General features: G+C 37.9%; 1 protein-coding gene across 6 annotated transcripts in view; it reads right to left on the bottom strand.

Annotated features, from left to right (window-relative positions):
* Positions 1-20,475, bottom strand: part of PKP4 (plakophilin 4) — a 146,399-nt gene that overhangs the window by 11,152 nt on the left and 114,772 nt on the right. For all 6 annotated transcript variants that reach the window (XM_088146588.1, XM_088146585.1, XM_088146584.1 and 3 more), the window contains 5 exons: positions 15,753-15,936; positions 8,338-8,455; positions 7,220-7,411; positions 6,880-7,053; positions 3,762-3,912 (listed from right to left, as the gene is read on the bottom strand). In XM_088146588.1, coding sequence (XP_088002714.1) covers positions 3,762-3,912; positions 6,880-7,053; positions 7,220-7,411; positions 8,338-8,455; positions 15,753-15,936 — 819 coding nt within the window. The remainder of the gene's footprint in view (positions 1-3,761; positions 3,913-6,879; positions 7,054-7,219; positions 7,412-8,337; positions 8,456-15,752; positions 15,937-20,475) is intronic.

Below are 20,475 nucleotides of genomic sequence, written 5' to 3'. Positions count from 1 at the left end.
AATGATTCTGGCAAGAAGCCAAAGTATACAGATATACACAAATCTGTTTACTTATTTTAGATAACCTTGTTTTAGCTGAGCTATTTTTAAAGGTAGAAAGACACAGTTGAATTAATAGCTTAGCTTTCAATCTGCGGTTTCTTGAAACACAGCAAATATTTCAACAGGCTGTACTCTTTTTCTTTCAAGCATAACTTGGAATTTGCAGACAACAAAACAAGATAAATGTTATGACCTAATCTTGGCTCTAGTGAGTATGGAGGCAATAAATGTGTATAAAAGAGAAAAATAAGTTTTTCAGACTATGGGTCTTTGAAGGGTTTCCTTTCATGAACTGAATAAGGCACAGATAACCTGCTTAATTCATTTTTCACCTGTTACGAATAGTATTTGAGGATCTCTTACAAGGAAAAAGATGAACACTGCATGGTAAAGAAAGTAAGTGACCCCAAGCTTTGGGTTGGTATAATTTAGTGGCTTTTAATTAGCCACTTCTCTATAAACATGAAATGTGTATTTGTATATAAATGATAATTAGCATTTACAGTGCATTTGGAAAGTATTCAGGCCCCCTTCACTTTTTTCAATTTTGTTATGTTGCAGCCTGATACTACCATCGTTCAAATTCATTTTTCTTCCCATTAATCTACACTCAGTACCCCATAATGCCAAAGTGAAAACAGAATTTTAGAAATGTCTGTAAATTTATTAAAAAGAAAAAACTGAAATATCACATTGGCATAAGTATTCAGACCCTTTACTCAGTACTTTGTTGAAGCACCTTTGGCAGCAATTACAGCCTCGAGTCTTTTTCGGTATGACGTGACAAACTTTGCACACCTGGATTGGGGGATTTTCTACCATTCTTCTTTGCAAATCCTCTCAAGCTCAATCAGGTTGGATGGGGACCGCTGGTGGACAGCCATTTTCAGGTCTCTCCAGAGATGTTCAATAGGGTTCAGGTCAGGGCTCTGGCTGGGCCACTCTAGGACATTCAGAGAGTTGTCCCTAAGCCATTCCTGTGTTGTCTTGGCTGTGTGCTTAGGATGGTTGTCATGTTGGAAGGTGAACCTTTGGCCCAGTCTGAGGTCCTGAGCGCTGTGAAACAGGTTTTCATTGAGGATATCCATTCAGCTTTCCCTCAACCCTGACCAGTCTCCCAGTCCCTGCTGCTGAAAAACACCCCCACAGCATGATCCTGCCACCACCATGCTTCACTGTTGGGATGGTCTTGGGCAGGTGATGAGCGGTGCCTGGTTTCCTCCAGACATAATGTTTAGAATTGAGGCCAAACAGTTCAATCTTGGTTTCATCAGAACAGAGAATCTTGTTCCTCACAGTCTGAGAGTCCTTCAGGTGATTTTTTGCAAACTCCAAGCGGGCTTTCATGTGTTTCGCACCGAGGAGAGGCTTCCGTCTAGCCACTCTGCCATAAAGCCCAGATCGGTGGAGGGCCGCAGTGATGGTTGTCCTTCTGGAACTTTGTCCCATCTCCACACAGGATCTCTGGAGCTCAGTCAGAGTGACCATCGGGTTCTTGGTCACCTCTCTTAATATGGCTGTTCTCCGATTGCTCAGTTTGGCTGGGCGACCAGCTCTTGGAAGAATCCTGGTTGTGCCAAACTTCTTCCATTTGAGAATGGTGGGGGCCACTGTGCTCTTGGGAACCTTCAGTGCCGCAGAAATTTTTTTGTAGCCTTCCCCAGATCTGTGCCTTGCAATAATCCTGTCTCTGAGCTCTGCAGGCAGTTCCTTTGACCTCATGGCTTTTGTTCTGATACAGTATACATTGTCAGCTGTGAGGCCTTCTATGGAGAGGTGTGTGCCTTTCCAAATCATGTCCAATCAATTTAATTTACCACAGGTGGACTCCAATCAAGGTGAAGAAACAGCTCAGCAACATCAAGAGAAATGGAAGGCACCTGAGCTAAATTTCAAGTGTTGCTGCAAAGGGTCTGAATACTTATGCCAATGTGATATTTCAGTTTTTCCTTTTTAATAAATTTACAGACATTTCTAAAATTCTGTTTTCACTTTGTCATTATGGGGTACTGAGTGTAGATTAATGAGAAAAAAAATGAATTTGAATGATTGTAGTATCAGGCTGCAACATAACAAAATTGAAAAAAGTGAAGGGGGTCTGAATACTTTCCAAATGCACTGTAGATTTAATGTGAAAAGCTTTAATTCTGTGCTACAGTAATTGCAGACAACTTTCAGTATTTAAGTAAAAACTATGACTAGTGACACATTTCTTTCAATACATATTTTAAAAACATCTTAATATAAATAGAATGGGAGGTTTCTTGTGGTAACTTAAACATTTATATTGCTTCCTAATGGGGGGGAAGAGGTGTCCCCCCCCCCAAGCTGATGAACAGTTTCCACCTCCTAGATTCTCAGCTTGTGATTCATTGAAATGTGAACTGAGTAAGTATCTCATCCTTTTTTCAGCACTTCTCTCAATTTTTATGAGCTGCATTTTGGGGTCTGTCAGATGATAAAACAGATGCAGCATAAATGATTCTTCAAGCAACCATGTCCATGTTGATTTATCTGCTGAATGACTCCTACGCTTTGCAGAAAATGTCAGAGCCTGTTTAAATTCATACATTTCACCAAGACGTTAAAGACGTCTGACAAAGCTAGAACATTCTCATGGTCTCAGATGCATCACCCAGGGGTCATTTCACTAATGGACCAAGTCCACTGGTTTCCTTATTCTTGCAGCTAAACAAAATACCAAATCACATACTATGCATGGAATCAGATGGTATGGCCTTATCAGCTTTTGCCCTGCCCATGGACCACTTTCCCAAGAGGCATGCCTGCTCTTAGTCTGTTTAGCAGCAGGCTAAAACTTTCCTATTCCCCTAGCTATTTTTTAGTTAGCTATTTATATTAAGTGACCACAAAGTCGCTTGTATATATTTTAAATGCTTCCTTGTGCAACCATTTAATGTATGTCATGGTTTCTAATGTTCTTCATAATTAAAATAATTTTGTAATCTGTCCACACACTGGGAGTATTAGAAGGAATGTTACCACCACCGCCACCACCAAACAGGCACAGGGCGTTCCAAGCATTGCGGCCAGAATGCTATTCTGAATTCCTTCTGCTTATTTTAACGTTTATAAAAAAGTTGGGGTTAGATCTGAAAATGTAATCTTGTATACTTTTTGCCCTACAAGAATGTGTATTACTGGGCTGGCAAGCCATATTTCAAGCAAATTCATCTGGTTTGTTCTTGAGAAATGCCAAATCAATTCCCAACCATAGGCTTCTCAGGAACTCAAACCAAATATCTAGACCATACTGATAAACATATTAATAAACATTTTTCCTTCATTTATAGAAAGAAATCCAGAAGGAAGGAAGAAGGGAAGATTGCTAAGAAATGGGTCTTACCTATCCACATTGTCATTATGAGAGGAATATGAAGGTGAAAGAAAAAGGTTTTAAAAATTAATTTTTTAAAAAAACCTGTCAATCTCAAAAGGAAAAATATCTTTAGGTGCTGTCAGAATCTGCCATTAGCCATAACAGATCTTTAAAAGGTTATGATGCTTACACTGAAGCTAAAAAAAAATCCAATCTAGCTCAGCAAATATAAATTCCACCCAAAATTAATTTATCTTCAGTGGCAGTTTTTCACTGTGGAGAGACACAGAATGGATAACAGAATTCTAAAATGATTTTTAACAGCATGTCTACAAAGTTTCTCATATTTATAATTTGGATCGTGTCCCTCAATACTCACCAATAAGCTCCTTGTTACGCACATCTAATGCCATATTTCTCAGCGCTGTTGCCACAGAAGAAACAACTCTGTCGTTGTCCATTCTTAGCAATTCCACGAGAATTGGAAGCCCTTTTTCTTTTCTGACAGCAGCTCGAATATAGGCTGCAAACTATTGTATAAAAATAAAAGTTACTTAAAAGCCTTTTCTTATTTATGAATTCATCGATGTTACCTTTCAAAACATAAATTTTTATCTTTTCAAATAAGTTTATTCTAACTATAAATGGGAGGCCTATATTCAGCTCCCATTAAATTAAGTGTGGGTTTGGCACTGATTGAGCATCTGAAGGCTTTTTCTTATGAGATACAGAGAAATAAAATGAATTAGGAGATTAAGTGAAAAATACTAAATTATGTTATCATTGTTTCAACAGCTATTAAAGATGCAGTGACACTTATGGAATAAAGACAAAATGTTTGGAAAGTCAAGCTGCTGAAACAATTTAACATAGCAGTATGTTATTTATTTATAAGTATCTTCCAAAGTAGATATTAAAAAAAGTGTGAAAATATACTTTGTGATGTAATATTGGCTAGCTCTGCAGATCAGAAGTTGGAGTGTTCAGTGCTAGTATCTCTTTCTGAGTAATGCTCTTGCTTTTTGCTGAAAACCTAGCTGTGTTTTAGCTAATTAGATGAATTAAATTATTTTTTCTTGGCTCTAGAAAAATGCTAGATTTTGAATTTTACTAGAATCTAATCTAAAAACACAAAATATGATAAAATGATACTACATGGGGTTTTTTTTAATCTTAACAGAATGCTATTTGTAATACCCTTCTCCCTAAAAAGTTCACTTTTTGTTCCTGCTATATATTGTAAAAGACTAGAGTTATAAACTGCAGAAGGCAGTGATCAGGAACCATCATCAGTCTCAAATAACTAATTATTTAAAGAAAAATCCCTATCTTTGCTAGGCATTTTATTTAAAATTCAGTATGAGATAAACATGTTAGTTACTGGCTCAAATTAATTTTCAACCTAAGTTGTATAGCTTTTTTTTGGACTCTTCAAGAAAAATTCCAGACTTCTTGGTGAAAATGACTTGGTGCCACCCTAAGCCATTGTGGATTCTCCCCTGATGTACTGATTCCAATGGGATTTGATCAGACCAAAGCATCTTTCAAGCAACGTGCTAGAGACATGGCCCTGCAAAATGATCTTAGCCAGGCTCCATCATATACTAATTCAGTGAACCCATAAAGAAGTGTTGTTCCTGCACACTAGCTCTACAATATTGTCCCCCCAAACAACAGAAGAGCTTTTACTCTTGCTTGCTGCAGTGTCCTCCCTTCCGCCCTCTTGGTTCTCTAACACACCAAAAGAGCTGTGGGTCTGTCCTTACGGTGAGGGGGAAATTGAAACTGTGGCTCATGGGTTGCTGCATTGCCTTTTCCACAGAGCTCTATGAGAGAGGTATATTTCCCCAAGTATAACACAATGCCTGGGCAGGCCGGAGACTGATGACCTTAGTCTCTTGCTAGCTGACTGGGAGGCAGGGATTTCAGACAATATAGTTCTATGTCAGAGCTATGATTAAATGTAAACAATTCCTCCAAGTGAGGTGATGTTGAGCCTTAACTAGGCTTCCATAACTCAATATATTTTCTCTTCTCCTTTTTTTCTCCCTTCTTTCCTCTGCCCCCCCCTTCTCTTTTCCTTTTAAATATACACATACCATTCTATGTTTTATTTTGCTATTTCTCTGTTATATTGGTTGGACCATAATTGTCTTAATCCCAATAAACCCTAGCAGGGCTTCAGCAAATATTAGACTTAATATAAGCTAGCACAGCTTTACATTCTTGTAATGTCTTATACATTCTAGTATTACTTATGTTCTTTTATAGTTATCTATCCTAGCTATTTATAGCATTTAGATTATTCATTGTAAAATTAATTGTGATTTTATAGGATACTCTCATGTTTTAATTCCTGTATTTTGTAATGTTACATTAATTTTATCTTTACCTTATTTTACTCTATGAATTTGATTTTTTATTTTTATTTCTATTTTAGAGTAATTGTTATGTTATTAGTTCTATGACTGAAATAAAATTGATATAAGGTGTTCAAAACATGGGAAGAGTATCTTCAGGTGCATCTTAATGTTTAACATTTCTTTGAATTTAGTCATTGGGTTTGAAAAGAATGTAATGAATATTCAAACAACTATCTGACATACTAAGGATTTTCCACTTCTGTTAAACAGTGGATGTTAAGGAGCAAGACACAGCTTTGTTCAATATATAAAGGTCTAACTATGCGTGACAATGGTTGGAAAAGCAGCTCTACATGTTGATGCAGAGTTTTGATATGCCTGCAAGGAACCCCAAACCATGCTGTTGTCCAGAAGGACAGAAGATTTCTGGGGGGCCCATTTGCCACATGTTACTTTCCTGGGCTTGCAATTGTTGCCGATAGCGATGGTAAGGTCATGAACTACACCAACTCCAAGGCTAGCATACTTCTTCCTCTATTCTATGGCTATATTAGAGGTGTGAGAAGGCTAGGAAAAATTCGTAGCATGTTCAGGAAATATCTACTAACCTTCTCCCTTTTCTTGCTTGTTCCAGTATCAAAGCTCTGAAATCAGGTATGTAACAATGTTTCTCAGGTGGCTAAGAAAGGATGCCTAAATACATATTTGCCCTCCAAAGTCCTATCTTTTCTTTTTCTATCCCTAGAATATATCCTATGTCTCCTAGGATGCCCTTCCAGACCCCAGAGAATTGCAACCTAATGTTAATATACAGATAAGTTGCAAATGCATATAAAGACTCAGGGCCAGTTAATTTTATTAGCTGAATAACAGTCATATGGATCCACTTGTAGATTAAGGTTTTGCTAGATTAAACTAACTCTAGAAATATTTCAGAGGAGACCTTGTGATCTCAAGCAAATTTCTTGGATAAAAAAAAAAAATCAAGGGATTAACTGTTAGCAGTTATCTGTAATACTGCAACTCATACTGCAGATTGCGTATTCCATATTGCAAGTGACTCTCCAATAAAAATATCGATGTTGCAAAAACAGAAAGAATGAACTATCAGTACTCCCAAGTTTCATACACTACCTTCCAGTTGCCTGCAGAAAGATTCTGGAGAGACCCTGCAGAACCTTCTAAAGTAGCAGGGTTGGAACTTTCAGCTAGAAGAGTTAGATACGGTTTTACTACAGATGGGTGCCACAGCATTTCCACACCTTTAGGAGATTTGGACAACCCTGGTATTGGACCAACTCCATCCCACTGTGCAAGGTAAGCACAATAAAAACATTACATTAAATTTGAACAGTTGTTTCTTTTAACAGAGACTCAGTGTTATCATAAAATGCTTCCACTGTAATATAAAATAAATGGAAAAATTGTTTTTGGTACTTCTATGATAGCTAGGCAAAGGAAAAAAAGAAAGAACCTGATCCTCTTGCAAAGTTTTTTTCTTTTTCTTCTTCTTTTTCCCCCAGCAGCTTGACTCCGAATCTTTGCTGGGTGATTCCTTCCCCAAAAAGTCATCCAGCTCACTGATGCCTAAAAGGCGGGCCTGAGGAACCTCAAGCTCTAGACGGTAAGAAAGGTTCCGAAGTGTGCACACACAGTTTTCGACTGTCTAAAAGTGAAACATAAGAGATTCAGAGAAATACAATAGTGGTTTGGGAAGAAAGAAAATGTTGAGAGAATATTTAGGGAATAGGATGCATATGATGAGTTGTAGGGGAAGTAAAATAAAGAAAATCTCTCTTAACACTCATAGTTTCACTATCACAATTCAAGAGGGACTATCAAGCTATTTCTCCTTAAGTTTTCACTTCTCCAAGTAAAGCAATGAGGACCAAATTTTCTAATCTTTTAATATGAAGAAATGCTAGCCAACTCATAGGGAATTATTTATATTTTTTAAAAAAATCAGATTAAATTCCTAAACCACTGCATTTCTCAAGCGTTTCATTTTAGCTTTAGTTAAATTGTATTGTTTTAGACCAGGTTCCTGAATTTGTGATGTCAAGGTGATGAGAAACATCTGTCCTATTTGAAATTTAATGATCATGGCACCACAAAGTTGATATTATCTTTTTGGCATTTTTGTGACTTCCTGTGTTTTTTATCTTTGCTAAAATAATACAGATTTTTTAAGATGTTGTGGTATATCTTGATCATTGTTTCTCATTTTGAAGGACTAACTTAATGAATTATTGTCAGTACCAGATGGTGCTAGTATAGGTAACACCCTCCTGTAGGGGTTCACAAACTTTATCAGAATCTTCCCAAGTCAACAAGAATGGTCTATCCCTTAAAAATGCTAGATTGGAATAAGAGGTGGATAGGAACTAGAAAGGCCTGAAAAGAAAGCAAGAAAAAAAAAACCTTGTTTGATTATTTAAGTTTTCTATCCACACAAAAAAATACTAATGATGACGTTACACATTTAAATATTCAGTGACAAAAAGGCAGACTCTGCCTGAAATAATATATACATCAGTCAATTCTATATACACTTATTTGAAAAGAAAATCATTAGTTAAAAGATTTGCATACCTTGCTGTCATAATCAGAAGTGTTCACACATGTATGGATCACATATAACAAAGAATCAACCAATCCTTCACAAGATCTCATTTGTTTCCGTGCCTCTTCTCCTGCAGAACTTAAATTCCTAAGGCACAAAACAAAGCAAAAAAAAATAAAATAAATACAGAACCTGTGATATATATGCATGTATGTTTGGTTATCATAGGCATGCCTATTCAAGAAATTGATTATAGAAGAATACTATTTATCCAAGATGATACTATTGATTTCTGGGGAAGTATAAAAAATGTGGAAGTGTTCAGTCTGATATATGATGATGATGATGATGATGATGATGCTATTATTATTTACACAGTCTATCGGGTAGTTCTGACTGGATTTGGTACTTTTGACTATTGGAACCTTCTCAAGGATCTGAGATAGTTAAATATATTGTCTATTGTTGTTGTTATTTAAAAGGACACTGTTGTTGCTGGTATTTAAAAGGATGTTTTCACTAAATAAGTAGGCAACCAAAACAACAATTTAACAGAAAGTCTACTTTTACAATGGGCAACAACTAATACTGTGCAGATTTCTACCTCCCCTTACATTTCTCTGATGTGCTCTGGATCTCTGAATACAACCTATTCTATTTTTCTCTAAGAGGAATGAAGTATTAGGAGAGAAAATCCCAAACCCTCTACAATATCTGTCTACCAAGCCATGGTTTTCTTTAAACGTGATATCAGTACGCACTGTAGATCAAGCTACATATGCAAATTTGACATAAAATCTGAGAATGAGATCCTCAACACCTCCCTTCTGAGACCCCAATGCTATTGTGTTTCAAATATCTCTTTAAAATCCATCTTTTTTGGCCTTCTCCAGCCGCAGTTCTACTTTAATTTGAATGTTATTAAGTTTTTATGTGATTTTTAATTTTATGGCTATTGTAATTTGCTGCTGCAGTTTCAGTAAAATATCTTTTACTCATGGCTCATGTAGGTAGGTGCCTAATTTTATGATCCCTCAATAGGGGATTAACCCTCCCCATTTATCCGGGCTTGGGACCGGCATATAGATGTGTTACTATCTATATGGCTGGGTTGACAGTATTGGGATAATATTGCTGCAGAATCACAAGAAGTTACACAGCAACAAGAATACTGTACGTTGTACACTATATTGCACCATCTTGGAAGTCACATGCATAACATCAATGATGACATTTGCAAAACCCGTGGTACCTTTTTACATTTCAGCACTGAACATTTGAACTGATGGAAATAATGTTTCTACCACATGTATAACCACTAAGAACCTGACATACCACCTGCAGAAACAATTTAGGTTCTCTTCAAGAGCCAATACCAGAGGCAAGACAAGACCAAGCACTGGAGAGATTGAAGAGGCTACAAAACAACTAAAGCAAGGCAAAGCAGGTAGAGCGATGAAGTCACAGCAGAAGCACTGAAGTCAGGAGGTGAGCTTTGCTGCAGGCCTGCGCTCACTAATTCTGTACTTGCTGATCTGCACATCAGAGCAAGGACATGGAAGCAAGCCATCACAGTCCCCATGTGTAAAAAAGGGGACGGCCACAAGTGCAGAAGCTACCATGGGATCAGTCTACTTTCTGTAACTGGTAAAATATCCATGTGGACAATCCAACTCCAAATACAAAAACAAAGAGAACAAGAGGCCTGCTGGTTTCTATCCAAACTGGGGTTGCTATGACAGATATTTACGCTACAACACGTCATGGAAGAATGAATGCAATTCAGCAAGCACTAGCCATGGACGAACTGCCAAGCAAGATCATACGGTTCCTACAGCACAGCTATAATGTCTTAAATCAGTTGGGTTTGCCTCAAAGGTGAACTATCAGAAGGCTTTCCAGACTGCACCGGCCATGCCATGAATGTGTCCTGTTCCCATTGCTGTTCAGTGCTGCAACAGATGCCATCATGAAAAAAGTCTTCACCAAAAGTGTGGAATTGAACGTGGCCAGGGACAGTTCATCACTGACATCATGTATGAGGATGACATGGCCATTTGCACTAGTAACCAGTGTGGAAAAGATGAAAATATTGACTGCTGATGGCTTATCCATATTGGTATAGCTATTGAAGTACAATTAGAAGAATTCAAATACCTCAGCTCCATAGTACAGAAAGAGAAAGTTGCCTCAATAACAAGTGATAAAAAGTGAATTAGTGCCACCACCACAGCTTTTGGTCAAATCATCTGGTGCTTATGGTGGCAGTCTAACATTACTGTATACACAATTTTTTTTCAGTTAGTGGCACTACCACTGCTACTGTATGAGGCTGAATTACAGACACTTCTACCACTAGAGATCCAAAAACAGGATACCTTCCAAATGCACTGTCTCTGTAGGATTCTTGGTATCACACTGATAGGCTGCATAAAAAAATGAAGCCTTCCATCAGCAAAAGAACAACTGGCTGACAATAGCAAATGAACTCCAAAAACAGTGATGGGGATGGCTTGGGCACATTCGCGTAATGGACACAGTTCACTCCCCATGCAAACTGTGCTGGGGAACATGACCCCATGGATGGAAAGTTCAATGCAGGGCACCAAGGAAAACCTGGATAGGGCAAATTGAAATTGAACCAGCCTGCTGTAGGCTGGATCTGAATCAAGCAAAAATCATAGCAATGGACAAAGCAGTTTTCCCTACAGCAGCCACAGCAGCATAAGATTTACAAAAGAGAAAAAAAGAAACATCTTTTTTTTTTCTTTAAATGTTTCCATTGTCCTTGTGGCTCAGCAAATTCTTACCCACATACCCAATCACCAATAAATGATCGACATACCATACTCCTGGCCATGTATTGCTGCTGCCTTCCATGCCATTTGGCCCTGCATGACTGGTACAGCATTGTCTGATCCAGATGCAGACCATAGCTGATGACTGCTGCCAAAAAGATTTTGGAATTCACAACTAAAATGTAGCAAGTCCTCACCTTTCTACTATCTAGAAAAATGGTGAAGAATTGTATTTGCTCTTTAAATGTGGATAGTGAATTCTTCTGTGAAAGGTTCCTGCAGGCTGAAACTTCCTGCAGGCTGAAGTCTGGCTCAGAAGACCGGTACAACTAATTCAAAGAAGACTGAAGAAACATGCATATAGAACAGCTACAACTTTGAGAAAAAGAGATCAGGGCATTTTCAAGGAAAAAAGAGCTATGAATGTTAAGCTGCTATGATTTGTTGCTTGGCATAATGATAAAGAAGATAGTAACTCCCTACTGTTTTTTTCTTTCCCCCCTGAACAATCACTTGTCTTTCCCTACATAAATTGTTGATAACTGCCCGTAGGAGCTTGAGGATTAGCAGTATGCTAGGACAAAGCAATGATTGAATAAAAGTTGAATTTCCTGCCTTCCCTGTCTGCCAACAGATTCAAAGACTGGTGCTGGGCCTTACTCAACAATTAAGGAGGTGAAGATAAATGATGAAACAAGAAATGGTAATTGTCATCCTTGATTTTAGATAAGTCCTCTACTTACCTGGAAGTCTGGCGCATAGTAGCCAACTTCTGCCATGCATTCTTTGCCAATCTAAGGACAGCTGGAAGCAAAGGAATGGGCACCTGGTACACATACCTACTCATTCATAATTGGTAGAGCTTGGATGACCTCAAATAGAAGCCATTTGGGTAAGTTGCTCAGCTTAAGGGTGAAATGAAATAATGTTTATTCGGTCAGTGATCAGAAGCTTAAGGGTGGTTTTCCTCAGATGGAGAGAGTTCCCTTGGTCATTTATCAACAGGTCTGCAGAGGAAATGGGCAGCTAATCCAAAAGAAAGTGTCTTAAATCCAGTAATCAACCTAATAAATGTAACAGATAATGAGCTTCCAGGAAAGATTCTGACTAAGTGGTGGTGAAACGGCAGCTACTTTGGATGGCAACTGAACTGGAATCTCTGCTGAAGCCAAAATTGCTTGAACCAGAGCTACCAATGCTGAAGGGGCAAAAGTCACAGGTAGAACTAAATGTGTAACAGGCAAAGATTCCCATGCAGTAGCAGTACCCTGAACTGCAACTGGTGGAACTTGACATTTCAAAGCCCCTGCAAGCCAATATGAAGATCAGTAGTGCTGAGCACTTAAGCAATAAGGTTTCCTTGAGAAACTACCATAAGATAAGAAGCAGGTCCAATTTTGGAACATAAGAGTAGCCCATTGGAAATAGTAATTGTACCTTTCATCCCAAGATAAAGACCAGTATCCGGGAAAGTAGTGCTGATATTATGGTGCCTGATAACTAAGAAAAGATATGGAATAAACTGATTGGGGAGAACCTGGAGAAAGTCCTGACAACTGGTGGGGAGCGAGGATTTTAATGATGTAAGACTTGTGGCAAATGGTGCTATGACCAAGGCACCTGAGATAGAGAATCATCTGGGGTTCAGGTGGTAAAGAGTGTTTCTTAATCTCTCCTTCCAAAATAGAACTGAGCAGCACATTATTAAGCAGTGAAACTGGCCAACTGCAACAGAACACAGATCAAAGTGGATGAGGAGAGTAAGTGAGTAAGTAAGCTTCTCAGCCAATAGGTGTGGTGACTGGTAAAGACTGCTGAATTGGAGACAATGCATTCTTTCTGGTTTCTTCTCCATATCATTGAGGAGTTGGATATTTCATTTTAACTTTCTCTGGGTGAAGATAACTCATGAAAAAAATCACCCAGAATCAAAGGGATTGTGAAGGGTTCTCTAGAAGTTGATGGAACCAGAGCCGAAGCAATGGATGAACTATTTTGGTGAGCTTATTTTACAAAATGCTGGCAAGGTAGACCAGTGACCATAATGTGGTTTTCTCCCAAGGAGACAAAATCATGCCTACTGTGGGGTTATTTTGCCATTACACATAAGGCACTTTTGGATAGGTGCTTTAGTTAGGTGAAGAATGACAGGATGAAGTAAAACCAGAGACCAGCCAGGCAAATTATCACTCTGCTAGTGAAACATAACTATGTAGAAATGATAACTCCACCCGCACCCCCCCAGTTAACAACAAAAAAAGACAACTGTCCCTCCCCCCCCAAAATCGAGTGATTAAGGAAAAGCAAGAAGATATTCTCAATACTGCTGTAGTATTTAAAAAGGATAGCAGGACGTGTTTGAAGCATGCTTCCTACTAAAAAACCTTATCAGTTTTGGAAGGTTTCCTAGGGAGGCTCTGAACAGGCTCTGCAGTGACCACAGAGACAAACAATGCAGTCCGCTTTATAGAGAGTGAGTAAAGAAATACAGCAGGGGTCTGCGGTAAAGTGGGACAGAGTAGGATAAGTGCTGAAGGAGTGTCTTCTGGAAAGATGATGTTTATGCAAACTGATCTATATTTTATAATACTTAAATTGTACTGTTATGAACTCTTATTTATTATCTAGTTCAGGAAAGAACATTTATTTGGGCTCCAAGATCACCACAGACGGAGACTGCAGCCATGAAATTAAAAGACGCTTGCTCCTTGGGAGGAAAGCTATGGCAAACCTAGATAGCATATTAAAAAGCAGAGACAAAGATCCACATAGTCAAAGCTATGGTTTTTCCAGTAGTAATGTATGGCTGTGAGAGCTGGACCATAAAGAAGGCTGAGTGCCGAAGAATTGATGCCTTTGAACTGTGGTGCTGGAGAAGACTCTTAAGAGTCCCCTGGACTGCTAGGAGGTCAAACCAGTCAATCTTAAAGGAAATCAACCCTGATTGCTCACTGGAAGGATTGATAATGAAGCTCAAGCTCAGATACTTTGGTCACCTAATGCGAAGAGAGGACTCTTTGGAAAAGACCCTGATGCTGGGAAAGATTGAAGGCAAAAGGAGAAGAGGACGGCAGAGGATGAGATGGTTAGATAGCATCACTGAAGCAATGAGCATGAAACTGAGCCAACTCAGGGAGGCAGTGAAGGACAGGAAGGTCTGGCCCAATGTGGTTCATGGGGTCATGAAGAGTCGGACATGACTTAACGACTGAACAACAACAGGAAAGAAGAGACACTTGCAGTCTTCTGGTTGCTCCAGTCAGAATGGATGATGATGCTGAAAACTGTACTTCAACATCTAGAGGACTTCAGGTTCTTCACTATCTAACCGCATAGACATTATGGTTGTCAAGGTAAGAAAAAATGTAAATAGTTCTGGCCTAGTGAGAACAAAAAGCATGCTAGTGACTGCCAACTGGTTCCTCTTGCAATGAAGAATGGCTGAATAAACTCATACGACTCCAACTGTAGTCCATTTCTTGTTTTCATATGCACCAGGATCTCAGAATATTTTACTCTTAATAAGCCATTCAAACACTCTTTATTTTTGGCTTATGATGCCAGGGAGGTATAATCAAGGTTCCATTTGTGTGACTGGCCATAATGCAGTGATCTGAGTTAAAAGTTTTCTTGCTGGTAGCACTTTGTGGATCTCCTTGTACAATAGGGTGGTGCCAACTCTTGGGAGCTTCTGACACTAGCTGAAGAAGTATTTGTTCCCAAGCCATCTGCTGAATCTGTGCTACTGAGTCTTTTACTATTGCTACTGTTCTGTTGTTTTGTTTTTACACTGCTGGGATTTTATGCATTTCCTATTGTTTTATTGTTTTTTGTATTGTGGTTTAGAATAATTTGAAGAAAACCAGAAAACAAATTTTATAAATAAAAATGAAGTAAAATAAAATAGATACAGAATAGTTTTGAACCCAAGGGATAGTTTAAGGGCTCAAAATTATAAGCAAACTTGGTAGGATAACTGCCCTCCAAAAGTTATTCACATGGATCTCCAGTTTGTCCTCCATCCAGTAGGTTTTTATCTTTGGGTGAAAGACTCTTATTTATTTTGGAATTTGGATTTACAGAATGTGGCCAAGGCCAAAAAGTCTTTCCCAAAAGGGATCTAAGACTATGCTACTTAAACAACAGACTTCCATGCAAAATGGCCGCATTTGTCACTCATGGGTTTACTGAAACAGTTTTTGATACAATATGAGAAGTGAATTCTCGTGATTAAGGGAAAAAGGAGAACAAACAAAACCCTCCAACAAACCATTGGGCTAACCCAATCCCTTGGGGACATACATACTAGCTATTATTACATTGATTTTGATAGAAGTACTTTATCATAATTTTGTAATGCTTGCACTAATAAAAACCATACACATATTGGTAATATGCTACAAAATAAATTACTACTATGATCTGGACCAAATCAACCAGGTGAAGGCTAACAATGAATGGGCATTTAATACAAATACACAGGACTCATTTCATTCATATAATAGTATCTCTTTGGGTCTAAATTTGCAGCATTTTTTCATTACTAAAAAGAAAAAATATTGGCTTGAATGACAGAAGTGAATGGTTTAAAAAAGATGCATAAGCATTTACTACTTAAGATGACTATTATGAAACTATGATTTTACCTTAGGCAACCTGTTGTGTTGCGCAGAACTAAAGAAGTTTGAAATTTAATTTTATGATCATCATCAAAGGAAGAATTATTCCATCCAGAATGAGGAACTATCACACTGTTTGTTAATGTTGCTAGAGCATCTCGAATGATTGTCATTTTTACTGCATCACATGAAGACAGGTTCCAGAGGACACCTTTGGAAAAAAGATGTATCACATTTTGTATCAGAGAAGACATATCAGTTTCAACTATCATTTTAAGAGCAAAGGACTGATAATAGTAAACCCAGTACAATTAAAAAAAAAAAAAGATTGTAATGTTGATAATTATGATAGCAATGCAACCATCACCACCACTAACAGCACAAAACAATATTCTTTTTTCTATGTGTTTTCTGGTCTGTCAACATGGCCACAGATTACAAAGAAGAAGCTCTTCACTAGGTCTATAAAACATGAAGTGTCACAGCTATTGACAATTTTATAAATCAGAAAGAACTCTGAATGGTATGAGACAGCAGTGCAAATGGTGGATTGATGCAACCTAGACAGCAATCCCATACCCATTTTTCTTTGGAGTAAGACCCACTGAACCCAATAAACAAATATAGCACTGTGCACTGCTTCATGAAGTTTTTCTGATATAAAGCATAATCCCAAACATGTATATATTCTAAGGTATGAAAAGAACAGTAACCCACCATTTATAATGGAAATATAGAGCAGGGGTGATTTAGGAAATATGTAATATTTTTGACTCAAGAAGATTTTGTTAAAAATTGATTCAGTGTTATACTGGTCTAGTTATTTTTCAAAGAATCAGAATATAAAACAATGATTATAATGGATTTATTGTAAGTAAAATTACAGAAGCTATTTTTATAAATAATGAAGATAAAGGAATTATATCCCTTACCTTCCTAAAAGATTGGCAAAAAAAAAAAAAAAAAAGGAAGAAATATAGCATATATCAAATTGCAAATAAAGCCTGTACTTCTTTCTGTAGCTCTATAAATAATACTCCAATTCATAACTCCAAACAAACATTTGGGACTTTTTCTCTTGGAAAAGAGGCAAATAAGAGTGATCATTATAAGTGTACTCAGTGAAGCCTGGTGTGGAGAAAATGAATGAGTCTTTCTTCCTCTCAAAATCCTAAACAGTGGGGTCATCCAAGGAAGCAGAATGTGGGGGATTCAGAACAGACAAGAAATACTTTTTTAAATAGTGGCACAGTTAAACTAGGTAACCACATTGACATACATTGATGACTGCTTGATTGAATGACTTTAAAAGGGGCAAATTCATGGAGGATAAAAGCCCATTAATGGCTACAATCATAAGTTTGACCTAATGTGTAGTACCAGCTGAGTCACTGTGGTTTGTAAGAGACAGTTAAAGTGGTTTCAATACAGTTTTCTCTTTTACAGTCTTCGTGGTCTAATATTTACTTAACTGTTCAAATTTCATGCTTTACAAATATTTACAATGAGAGAATCTGAAGTAACAACAACCTGTCTCCCCAAATTGCAAAACAATTTTGTGCCAAACATCTTTAGCAATATTGTTTTTTCTTAGATAGTTCTACAGATGTAAAACAATATTTCCAATATGTGGAACTTCGGTGCAGTGTTTTCTTAACAACTATCCTGTCACTATCTGGATACCTAGGAAGGAATATATGACTCCAACATTTCTCATTTTATGGTTCTTTCTGGCTCTGAATTCCTCTCTCATCAGATCCCAGGGTCAGAGTTAGGGCAGCAAAAACAGGATGCTTTCTATCAAATTAGCTGTCAGTTTTCTTCTCAGAATCCTTTCCGGTTCATCTGTCTGTGACCAAACTTTTTTTGGAGATTTTCTGTATTTGAATCACTAATATTCCCATCCAAATACTTCCTCTAATTCAACACTCTATAGAGTTCTGTTTATTTTGTAATATTTATTAATTTTATGGGTATAATTATGCAAACATTTTTGACTACTGGGCATAAATAGGAATGCCACAAATAAAATCTAAACTAAAAAGATTCCTAAATGTTGGCTTGACAGTGCTACTTGAAATAGCTTCTCCAGTATTTGAAATGGGCAATAGTTTCTCCAGAATTTGAAAAATTGGAAGAAGAATTTTGGGAACATAATTTATTGATTTTGTCACAATTTATCTCTTTCATTATAGTTTCTTCTCATAATGTTGAATAAACTCAGACGTTTATTGACCAGTAGGTATCTTCCATGCAGGAACTGTAATGAAGAATTAATTTTTATAAGATGTGATTTCCATTCTTTTACCAATGCAGTATTCAAACATAATGTTAAGCAACATACTGTGTGAACACATAAAGTCTGTTTCCCCTCTCTCTTCCTTCCCTTGTACATATTACAGTTGTGGAAATGGCTCAAGATTTACAGGCCTAGTGAAATGGCTGGTCATAGGATTTGCAGATATTTGCATAATAGACATACATATAGTCCTTATCAACTGCCCTGTTTAGTGACCGTTCAAAGTTACAACGGCCCTGGAAAAGTAATTTTATAATCAGTCCTTGCACTTACGATCGTCGCATCCCGCAATCACGTGATCACCATTTGCGTGCTTCACAGCCAGCTTCCAACAAGCAGTCATTGGAGAAGCCAGCAGTAAAATCACAACTCATGGTCACGTGATGTCTTGCTTAACGACCACAGGTGATTCACTTAATGACTGTGGAGGAAGTGAGGTCGTAAGTACTTCCCAGTTATATACCAGGAAATCCCGGTTTACTTTGAAATCATGTTCTTTTGTTAATTTGCATGTGCAGAATCAAACTTTTGGTGTAGATACAATGCCAAGCACATAAGATTCCCCCTACCCAGTGGTACTGTTTTTTTTTTTTTTAACACACGTCTTACATCAAAGATAAACTGGACTAAGGGGAGTGGCTAGCCACCAATGAAAAATGCATGCTGAGCCAATTGTTCTCCTCTTGACCCAACTCTTTTGATAGTTTTAGCTGTTCAGATCTGGCTGGAGTCCTGCTAAGTGATAAGATGAAATAAGAAAGATGTCTAAAAAAGGAACTTCACAAAGAGACAGATGGATTAAAGCTTTCATATATGAACCAAAGACAGCAGACACTCTGTTTCAGTAATGAATAATGAAGAAATGGAAGGTAAAGAGAATGTGTAGAGAGGGAGCTTGAAAATTATATACCATCCTGGACACTGTTTTAATTGTGGAGTCCCTGGTGCTCTCTGAGCTTGGTTGTTTGCTTGCAGACATTTCATTACCCAACTAAGTAACATTATCAGTGCTGGTGAGTGTTTATATATAGTAGCTTGCCCTGCCAGTGTTGGTGGGGGTGTGGTTTTCTCCTTCCTTGATTAGGGTATTGTTTTCAGCTTGATTGTCTGATTGCCTGGTGTTAATCCCTGCTTATCTGGGTGTTGGCTTCTGGAAAGGATGTGTTCTTAGCTTTTTGTTTCCTTTTTAGCTTTTTCATTGTCTCTTTTGAATGGTGTGTAAATGTGGTTTATCTCTATGTGTCTACTGATGGCTGATTTGTCTGAATGCCAAGCCTCCAGGAATTCCCTAGCGTTTTGGGATTTAGTTTGGTCTAGGATGCTCACAGTTTCTGAGCTGAAACTGTGGTTGAGTCTGTCCATGTGTTGTGAAATTAAGGAGTTTTCATTGTGTCTTCTGATTGCTAGTTGGTGTTCATGGATGCGTTCTGCTAGTCTTCTGCCTGCCTGTCCTACATAGTGGCTGTTATGTCCTTACACTGTATGTTGTAGATGACTCCTGGTTTTTCTCCTTGGGCTACTGGGTCTTTTGGTTTACTTAAGATGTTGTTTTGGAGGGCTTTAGTTGGTTTGCGTGCTATGGTGATGCCGTGTGGTTGTAATAGTCTGTTGATTGTTTCTGAGATGTTTTTATGTATGATAGTGTTATTCTTTTCATAGCTTGTGTTGGTTGTGTTGTAGTGGGTTGAGTAGTCAAACACTTTTTGATAAAGTTACGTGGGTATCCATTGTGTTGGAAGATGTTGTATGGTGGTCTGTTTCCTTTTTATGGTGTTTTGGGTTGCTGCAGTGCATTTGTACTCATCTGAATAATGTTCTTACACAGCTCGTCTTGTGGGAGGTTGAGTTGTTACTTTGGTAATGGAGCACTTTGTCAGGGTGGGTTGTTTTTTGATAGACTTGTGTTTCTAATTTGCCGTCATTTCCTCTGCTGATGAGGATATCCAGAAAGGGTAGTGTATTGTTTTCTTCTTCCCTTGTGAACTTTATTCCTTTTATTCCATCATCAGGTAACAACATCATTACCTGACATCATCATGAGAGAGTACCAAGGACTCCACAGAGAGCTACATATATTCTCTTCTATTGGAACAACGCTTCAGAAAGCATGCAAATGGGAGAAAATTGCATGCAAGCAAGCCTCCACCAAGGAACAGCTATTCTTTCTGCACAAATGTCTACAACAGCAGGCCCTGCCCAACAGTGTCAGATTCAAACCTCCAGTAAAATGTACAGCTGGATGGAAAAAGCTCAACAAAGCAGCAGAAAAATGATATGGCTAATGATCATGGATGCTCACCTCAGATTAAACTAATGCCAGCACACCATAGATAACCTCAAGGAGCAACTGGAAGAAACCTTGAAGTCAGAACACACAAAAATGCTGACAACCACCATCAAGACTACATCTCTAAGACAAAATGAAAAAAGGGAAACAAAACTCCAAACCAA

The sequence above is a fragment of the Python bivittatus genome, unplaced genomic scaffold (assembly GCF_059951505.1).
Source record: "Python bivittatus isolate LINGU-HERP-01145 unplaced genomic scaffold, Pbiv_v1 ctg000480_np1212, whole genome shotgun sequence".
NCBI lineage: Eukaryota > Metazoa > Chordata > Lepidosauria > Squamata > Pythonidae > Python > Python bivittatus.
Note: the sequence above shows the minus strand (reverse complement) of the source record. Positions and strands in the feature narration are given on the sequence as shown.